Source organism: Harpia harpyja, chromosome 15 (assembly GCF_026419915.1).
Source record: "Harpia harpyja isolate bHarHar1 chromosome 15, bHarHar1 primary haplotype, whole genome shotgun sequence".
Taxonomy (NCBI): Eukaryota; Metazoa; Chordata; class Aves; order Accipitriformes; family Accipitridae; genus Harpia; species Harpia harpyja.
Genome location: NC_068954.1, coordinates 10098742 through 10108802, shown reverse-complemented (window position 1 = coordinate 10108802; position 10061 = coordinate 10098742). Strand labels below are relative to the sequence as shown.

The window sequence follows — 10061 nt, the reverse complement described above, 5'->3', positions numbered from 1 at the left end:
CTGGTAAGCTTTACAGTAGGAGTACTCATTTATTTATTAATTATTTTTTTTGTGGAACTAGCATGATAGGCATCAATATTTATTCTGAAGAGAGATTGTATGATCACTAGCTACTTCATGTATGATAAACTATCATGGCAGTTCCATTGAAGATTTTTTGCAGGCTGAGGAAGATGTTGCTCTAATAACTTGTAGTTGAAATGGCAAGTTTCACTTTCAGCTTTACATAAAAATTCACAAATCAAGTATATGCTTTGTCCAGTCAATCTTTGTGTGTTTATCCACTGTCTTTGCATTTGACAGATGTTGTCTACCCCTAATTACATTGTTAGCACACCAGTTTATTTCATAGAATTGCTTGGTTAAATTATGGGCATGCATAGCGTTTTTGAATAATGTGAAATCACAGATCCATTGACAAAAATGGAACTGGAAGCTGATCTTGGAGACCAGATTATAGATGAAGGTCAGAGAAGTATCTGAAGGGTTTGAAGATACTTAAATTGTCAGCATTGGAGTGTTGAGACCATACAAAACAGACCTGGCACAATTGTTAGTTGATGGGCAGTGCAGAAATGTTGGACATAATGTCTTCTGTATGTCCTTGCAATTATGAAAACTAAAAATATGCTACAGCTATACCTGATAGTGGATAGACAGCCAGATTAAGTAAACAGTAAAGCACAGAGCTATAAGGTGTCATTGATTTGAAGTGATTTGCATAGAAAAAGCAGGGTGAGTAGGGGAGGAGTCCTTGGTCATACACATATTAAAAAGAGAGAGAAACAGGCTGGGAATACTTTTGCAGGTAAACTCTCCTTGTAACTGCATGTCCAGTGTAGTGAAACACTGAATTGGATCTCCTTTGGAGAGATTTGCAGTTAAATTTCCTGGATGTAAGTAACGTTTGTTAGATGAGCAGACATTGTATAAATGACATGAGTTGCTTTCCACTCTTTTGTTTTCTTTGAGCAGGAATACTTTTTCTGAGAAGAAATACAGTTATCTTCCTGGCCATCTATCCTGTTCCACATCCCTGCATGTCCATTCCCCCCCCCCCCCAGTTTCCTGATATAATCTTTAATTCTCTGTGTTATTCTGTGAAGAGCTTTCTGATTACAAATTATTGTCAATTGATAAAATTAGTCTGTGGCCCCAAGAACAAGTCCAGAGGTACTTTTTTTCAGTTGTTACCTGAACATGTCTTCACAAAGAGAATTGTCAGGTGTATCCCAGTTGCATAAAACATGACATTGTTAAATGTTTAGTATACACTTTAACCAGAAGTGTAGTAGTATGCTATTAAAGCATTTTGAAAACAGATTTCCTGTAAGGAATTAGTTGACAAAGAAAAAATATGGAAAATAATCAGGCTGATCCTACTCCTTTTATTTGCAGACAGGATGGAATCTCCAACTCCTTCACCAAACATAGTAGATATGAATCTGAAGATAACTCATATTGAATGCCATCCTGAATGCTTGGTTATAGTGTTCCAGGGTCAATACAAGGCAGGATGCGAGCTTGACTATTACATACTACAAAATGAAATACAACGTGTGTTCAAAGTAAAAGATAATGTGTACCTTGGTGGATCTTGTTTGGTGGAAGACACAGAAGGAAAATGGCATAGAGGAAGAGTTCTGGAAAAGAGAGAGCATATCTGTGAGGCTTTTCTTATCGACACTGGGCAAGTGCTAGTGGTTGAGGAAACACATCTTGCTTCTGCTTGTGATGAATTGTTTCAGCTGCCTCCAAAGGTAGTTTTGGGTGTTTTTGCAAGCATACTTCCTCTTGGAGAAAAATGGGGTCCAAAAGCCATTAACTATTTTTCTTCTCTGGTAGGATTACAGATTACAGGTCATGTGAAAGCTGTTCTAGCATACCAACTGTTTATTCTAGAAGTGCCAAAGATCATTAGTGATGTTCTTGAACTGCAGTTAGGAAAATTTATTGATGGAGATTCATTTTGTCTTATTGTAGAAATGTTAAGAGCATTTCCCCAAGGAATACTTTGTAAGAGAGTGCCACAATTGTTGAAACAGAAGTATCCAGTCAAGGAGTTGCTTGCTTTCAGTAATTCTGAGAAACCAACAGATTTTTGGCCAGTTCCAGATGATCTCTTTCCACATCTACCTGTTGGCAGTAAAGAAAATGTAAAAATAACTGTTGCAGTAAGCCCAAATAAATTTTACTGTCAGATACAGAAACGGCAGAAAGAGCTGGAAGATTTGACAGGAGCTATGCATTTGTACTATGAAGCTATCAGTACAGAAAATAATAAATCTTTTGATACTTTAGGGTTACTCTGTGCTGCCAAAAGGCAAAATGGACAGTGGCATAGAGGAGTGATAAAACAGCTTCTCTCTGACTGTGTGGAAGTCTGGTTTATGGATTTTGGCAATATTGAAGCTGTGCCATCTAGTTGCGTTCAGAAACTTAAAGTAGAGTTCATGGCATTACCAATGATTTCATTTCCATGTGCGCTGTCTTGTTTTGGTAGTCAGGATGAAAGAGTAATAAAAACTCAGCTGAAAGAACTTATACAGGCCTTGATAGGACAAACTTCTGTGTGTGTCCATGTTGATTTATTCAATGACATTAAACGCTTGTATTATATTACGCTGCAAAAGCAAAATCTTGGGGTTAATGCTAAGCATCCAGAAAACCTGAATGAGGCAGCTGCATCATGTGTCTCACTTTCGGAAACAAAAATCACAAGTATTGCTCTAAACTACAAACCATGTCATGAGAGATACAATTCGTTTAAGAATTGTACTGGAAATAAACATATAAAAACCTGCTTACCTGAATGGGATATTTCTTTGTCAAGCTACTGCAAAAGAGTAGAAATGCAAATGAATTCTTTCTATACTGCTATTGTGGTATATGTCATAAATCCATCTGACTTCTGGATTCAAACATGTGAATATCAGAATGAATTTCAAGCCTTGATGAAAAATATTGCAGACGCATATAACCAATGTGGAGCTGATGAAATGGTCCTTAAAAACCCAGAACCTGGATTGCTGTGCTGTGCCCGGTATAGCAAAGACATGCATTATTATCGGGGTGTTGTCATTGAAGTGCTTCATGTAAACATTACTGTTTATTTTTTGGATTTTGGAAATACAGATACAGTACCCTGTTATGATGTGAAAACATTGCTTCCTGAGTTTTCTGATTTACCAGCTTTAGCTATGTGTTGTGCACTTGCTTGCACATTTCCTGTTGATGATGTGTGGGTTAAAAAAGAAACTGATTTCTTCAGAGGCATTGTGTGTAACAAACTACTGCTGCTTCATGTCATTGGAAAGCAAAACAACAAGTATATTGTTAAAGCGCATTATAGGAGTGGTTTGCAGCAAGGAGATATTGCCACATGTATGGTTCAAGCTGGATATGCTGAATACTGGGAAAAGATACCAGACTGTGTTGTTAATTCAGCAAAAAAAAGGCAAGATCTGAATCCCTGCAAATTTAAAAAAAAAAAAGTAAATACACAGAGTGTCCGTAATATTCGTAAACATAAGGTATCCAGAAATGGAGAGATGCTTCAGAAGGAAAAGTCATTAAATGTGCCTTCAGTTCTGAGAGAATCTGTTGTGCTGTCCTGTTTTGGAAAAGGTGCTATTACTAAAAGGTGTAAATCGGTATGTGAGGAAAAATTACTTTATAAAGACTTTGTGTTTAAACCAGGGGCTGTTTTTGAAGTGGTGTGTTCTTGCATTGTTTCCCCAGCAGACTTTTCATGTCAGTTGCAAAGCAAACTGCCAGAGCTAAATAACTTAATGGAACAAATTCAGACTTACTATAAAGAGCATACCAGTCCTTACAAAACTGGACAGGTTGCCTGTATTGTTAAATGTCCCAAAGATGGGAGGTGGTATAGAGCAACTGTTGTGCAGCAAGTATCCACAAATGAAGTTGATGTGGTTTTTGTAGACTATGGTTATCGGGAAAGAGTTTTACTTAAAGATCTTCAAGCTGTTCTTCCTGATTTCCTAACTCTGGAAAGTCAAGCATTTCGATGTGGACTTAAAAATGTACCCTTACAGATTGACTCACTCAATTGTTCTGAAGAAGTATGCAGATGTTTTGAAGACTTCATTTCTGCTTCTAGAGGACCACTGACTTGCATCATTTATGCTCTTATTCTTGTAAGCCCCAACTGTTTATTCAATGTAGTTGACTTACAGACTCCATCTATTAGTGCAGAGCAATTCCTCAGAGAATGTGGTCTCACCCAGTCTGAATATATTGGTCTGAGAAACCTTACATCTTTGGGTTCTCTGTACAGTTTTTGCTACTCATCTTTTGATATAAAAACTGGAAGTGAGGAGGAGGTTTATATAACTCATATACATAGTCCTTCAAAATTCTATTGTCAGCTTAATCGAAACACTGAAACTATAGAGGCATTGATGAAGAAGGTTAGTGTCATAAGTAAGATGTCAAATAATGCGAAATACGATACCAGCAATATGCGATTATGTATAGCCAGATATTTTGAAGATGGTCTCTTTTATAGAGCTTTGGCTTTTCCCGTGGAATCAACATCCTATCTATGTGCTGACTTTGTGGATTTTGGAAATAAGAATATGGTAGAGAGAGACCAGTTGATGCCTATTCCAGACTTTGCCACTGACCTAATATTCACACCCATGCAAGCTATTAAATGCTCTCTGTCAGATCTTAGGGAGACAAAAATTCCAGCAAGAGTTACTAGGTGGTTTGAGGAAACATTCCTTGGTAAACTGCTGAAGGCTGTAATTGTATCCAGAGAATCAGACGGACAGATTATTGTGGAGTTGTATGATGGACAGCTCAAAGTAAGTCAGAAAATAAAAGAAAAAATATTGGAAGAATTGACACTGAAAAATTGTATGGAACAATTTGTTGGAAGTAACAGAGGAATGATATGTCACATGGAAAATGACAAAGAAATTAATAAAGTAACTGTTAAAAATCCTGAAAGAGTTAAATTGAAAACTGAAGCAAAAGGCCAAGTATATGATAAATATTATCAGACAAATATTGGACAGAATTTTGGAGGTGAAGAGCAAACTGCATGTAGCACACAAAAGTTGTGTAGTGGGTCCTCAAAACTGCTAACTTTACAGGACAGTGAAGAACCAGGTTTTAGAAATACTGTTAGTGCTGTTCTGGAGCACAGAGAGGAACCTCTGGTTGGAGAGCCTGCTTCTCACTCACTCTGTTATCCTGCTGTAAATTCAAAGGAAATAACTGTAAATGCTCTCTCTGAATCTCGTAATGAAAGACTAAATTACACAGGTCAGCAGGAAAGGGGTAATGAAAATATACCTAAATTAACAAGTCTTCCTCAGCGTCATATTCAGGTGAATTCTGAAGTAGCAGGGTGTATTTCTCATATGAATAGTCCATCAAGTTTCTATGTTCAGCTTGCAGAGGATGAAAACGTAATAGTACAACTAGCAAAAGAATTAAATGAAAGCATGGTGAATATAGGTCATGAAGATTGCTTAGGTGAGCTCATGGTAGGGGATCTCATTGTTGTAGAACATGACAGTGATTGTTTTTATTATAGAGCAGTTATTAAAACTCTGAAATTGGGAAACTCCTTTGAGGTGGAGTTCATTGACTATGGTAATGCAGCAGTTGTAAGTCCTTCAAAAATCTCCAGGATTCAGAAAAAGTTCTTAACTTTGCCGAGGCTCAGTGTTCATTGTTTCCTTAGCAGAGCAAAAAGTGTTCCTGATGAAAGCTGGACTAGTAAAAGTAGTTCCTCTTTTGTAAGCAAAATAAATAACAAGCCAGTCACTTACAAGTTCTTACAGCAACATGGAGAGCGATGGGAAGTAGATGTAATTTGTGGTGGAAAGTCTATATCTAATGACCTTCTGCAGAAAAAAGGCAGGGTGAGGTGGCAAAACACACCAATGCATCATCAGGAAAACAGGCCAAAACAAATTCGGGTTACAAATGGTAATCCTCGAGATAGAAAGTCTAGGAATGTTCAAAGTAAAACTAAAGCTGTTAGGGTGAAAAATACTTCTAGAACACCCTTAAATGTCCTTCCTCAAGATCTAAATTCTGGACAGGTAGAAGGAGCAGAAGTAATTAATATTTCAGAGAGTGGAGAATTTCATGTACAGTTACTTAGAAATTTGCAAATACTGCGTGAGTTAAATGTAATGCTTGTCAAAGAAGCACAAAGAAGTGATTTGCTTAGAGTGGATGACATTGAAGAAGGATTGGAATACATGACAAAATCTGAAAGGAACTTGAAGTGGTATCGTTCAAAAGTGATAAAGAAATTTGTCAGGGAGAAGTTAATGCTAGTTTTTTTCATGGATTATGGCAAGTGTGAGATGGTGTCCTTAAATAATGCAAAGATGCTCAGTGATGAGATTAAAAATATTCCTAAACAAGCTGTGTTTTGTAAATGGGTTTGTTTTAAAAAACTGAAGAAAATTCAGTTTGTCAATGTAGTAAATGCACTCCTGAATCGTGAAATAAGCATCTTGTTTTTGAGATATTTGGAATCCTCTCATATCTGGGAAGTAGATATTTTAATAGGGGAAATTCTGCTTCAGGAATATTTGAACCAGCTCTTAAGTGATTGTTGGATTGTTGTTGGACCGGAAAAATCCAGTAATACAGACTGTAAGGAGTTTGATATGTCATTCAAGATAAATTCAGTCACATGGATGCTGCTGCAGAGTGGCAAAAGGTATCCTGGATTTGCAACTGCAGTCACTGATCCTTCAAACTTCTGCATCCAGTTTGAAGTCTCATTTGATTGCATGCAAAACTTGTCTTTGCTGCTCTCTGACCTTCCTGACAACTTGCCAGCTTTGCCAAAAGAACTTGTGGCTCCTGGTGCTAGCTGCTTGATCAAGTTTGGACTGGAAGCACAGTGGAACAGGGCAGAAATTAGTGAAGTAACAAGTCAGTCTGTTGCTCTTACATTTATTGATTATGGCTTTCTGAAGAGCATCCCTTACTCTGATATCCATAAACTTAAAGTTATTCCAGAAAGTCTGTCTTATTTACCACGCTTGGCACACTCTTGCTCTTTACATGATACAGTTCCTGCCAATGGGCAATACTGGAGTGATGAAGCTAAACTTCTGTTTCAGAAACTTCTTAGTAAACCGGGTCTGATATTTCATTTTAAACACTATGGCTCTGAAATGAGATTAGAGGTGGATGTTCTGTATGAGGAGAACAATCTAGCTCATGCCTTAATTGCTGCTGGCCATGCAGTCAACTCTAGAAGTAGGTGCTGCCTCATTCAAGTTGACAGAATTAAAACAGAAAAAACAGATTTGCAGCCTCAATGTCCAAATTCTAGTTACTGTGCTTCCCTATGTGAACCAGATTATAATTATGACGAAAACTCTTATTTTGCTGACAGAAATAAAGCAAAGAAGTGAAGCAAAAAAGTATCTGAAGCATAGGAGTATCTATGATAAAGTTTTGTATAAGGAAGTCTGGTAAAGTGGGCGCTGGAATATCATTAACAAAGGATCTGAGTTCATGTAACACTGAAAGAAAAGAAAAAACTGCCAAAGATGGACAACACTGTGAAGAAGTTGGGATTTTTTTCAGCATTGTGATGATAAGAAAAGTAAAATTGACGTAACACAGAGTAAATCTGCTACCAGAAGCACTGGTTGGGGCTTATGATTCTGATGTTCCACAGTCTAGAAAGGCAGTGAGTGTGAAGATACTCTCATAATAATTATTTGAATAATAAGTAGACTGCAGTTAGGAAAATACTTCTTCAATGCATTTAAAAAAAACCCAAACAGATACTGCTCTTAGTATATATATATATTTTTTTTTTCTCCAAGATCTTCTTACATTTATTTAGACAATCACGTTTTTGGCAAACCTTTCTGTCAGAATGCTTTTACAATTTATGTGTGTATACATACAAAACTTTATTTGCAGTAACATCTAGTTTACAGTGGTGTTGTCTCCTCCTTGTTTTGGATGCTCAGAAAACAAAGATGCCAAGTATCTTTGTATATTCTTCTCTTTGTTTCTAATTCTGAACTTCCCTGTATATCTTTCCTCTTGGTAGGAGAAAGTTTACTAACAATAAGCCAAAAACTTGCATCCTCATTTATGGGAGAGACACCCATTAAGTTATTTTCACTCAGCTTTTGGTGTAAAGATGCCATTGACCTGTCTCAAGGTTCTCTTGGTATCTGAGTTGCATCACAACTGGGGGTGGTTCTCTCTGCTGACTGTGCATGTTCCACTGATCTCTGTCCTCCATCCTCCCCACCCATCTGTCAAACTGAAGAGAGGAAGTTTTCTCCATGCACTTAGTCTGTATCTTGAAGGGAAACATTCAGAGCCTTTTCTTTTTTTCTTCTTTGTAGGAGGAGGAAATCTCAGAACTGAAAAGAGATGATATGCAGTATGTGTCTTAGAACTTCTTTTGTTTTTCAGTAACCATTCTGAAATTATAAGAATTTGTCAGATGTCTCTGATTTTTTTTTTTTTAATTTTATTTTATTTATTTATTTCCTGCACCTCCTTCCTCAGTTGTGTGGACAAAGATAAAGCATGAAAAGGCCTGAGGTTTGAGGGATTTTCTTTGTATGCCCTGTGATTGTTTGAATGTAAATGAAAAAATGAATACAACCCTAATGATAGGTAATACATCTAATGCATCTCTATATGCAAATAAGATCTAAGAACACTCCCCCCCCCCCCCCCCCCCCCCGATCCGTGGATATCATTATGTATTTAATTCCTGTGAAAAATCTGGAAAACAGAATTTAATTTTTTAAAGGAGAGATGTGTCCAGGAAATTAGAATAAATAAGAGAGAAAACAATGCCAGCTGATCTTTACAAAGTTAACTCTGCTGGTGAATTATTCAAAAAGCATGCAAATATTTTCAGCATACAAGCAAAAGATGTCCATTAGTAACAAATGGGAAAATGCAGAAGATAAAATTTCTTAAGTATTAGCTAAAGTATCAGAAGTGTTACCTTAATGTATTGATTAAATAGAGGGCTTTTCTGTAACCATTTTTGATTGTTAACTGTTTTCTTTATATTGCACCATTTTATTATGTTGCTGCAGAATTTAAAGTTTTCCCTAGTTAAGATTACAAGCTGACCCAGCATGTTCTTTGTCAATGGTTTGACGTACTGCTTGGTCTCATGATAAAACAATGATTGTATTGTGCAACATTACTCATGTTGAGTGATAACTTTACATTTACTTCACTGGGCTACGTTCATTGTAGTGCCAAGCAATACTTAATTTTCTTGTAGAGGCACTGACAAGGGTTAATTGATTCTAACTTCTGGCTGTCATTCAGTTGGAACAGCAGGTGCTTGGGTGTCTTTTCTTCTTAAAGATCATCTGGATACCCTAAATGCCAGTTCTGTTGGTGTAGTATTAATACACAACTTGCATATTTTGTGAGGGTTTTTTTTGCTGATGTAAAGTATGTTGTGCTTTAACTTCTGTGTAGTTGTAGAACACTGCTTACCTAATGTTACAAAATGGAGCCTAGAAATGATGGACGATTAAGAAAAAATAAACAGCTGTGTGTGTACTATTTTTATGTTCTGCAAATTGCAAATGTTAGTTTTATTTGCAAGAATGTGTGTTTTATTTTCAACTCATAATGAGTCTAGCTTATGATAATAATTCCTTTTCTGAAGGTCTGATACCCAAAGTGCTTAAAGTGAAAAACCAGATAAATGGAAGTATTTTCAGGATTATGCTGCACCTGTAAATATGGAGAATGTCTTTTGTTGCAACTGTTGATATGGATTTTCAGAAGTGCATTACAAGGTGATGTTATGTTAGATTAAGTTCTGGCATGTCTGGCTATGGATTTTATTCCCAGCCTTGTTTCTTTGGTGTATACTTCCCCTGCCCCCAACCTCAGCTTTAAGAGCATTTTTCTTGTAAGTAGGAGAGGCTATACTTGTAATCTAGTTGAAAGAAACTGTCATTTATTTAGGATTTGGAAGTTTAGGTGTGTTTTCCTGTTTGTTTTTGGGCAAGCATAATTCTGAGCAAAACCACTACTTTGATTTG

The 10061-nt window shown here is 36.7% G+C and overlaps 1 protein-coding gene across 1 annotated transcript; it reads left to right on the top strand.

Moving 5' to 3' along the window:
* Positions 1-1391: 1391 nt before the first annotated feature.
* TDRD15 (tudor domain containing 15) lies at positions 1392-7421 on the top strand. Its single transcript, XM_052810335.1, has one exon. The coding sequence runs from the start codon at positions 1404-1406 to the stop codon at positions 7419-7421; it is 6018 nt and encodes a 2005-aa protein (XP_052666295.1). The 5' UTR covers positions 1392-1403.
* The last annotated feature ends 2640 nt before the right edge of the window (positions 7422-10061 follow it).

What these genes read in the sequence shown, in the direction of transcription:
- TDRD15 (XM_052810335.1), top strand. Translation starts at nt 1,404, where the DNA reads ATGGAATCTCCAACTCCTTCACCAAACATAGTAGATATGAATCTGAAG.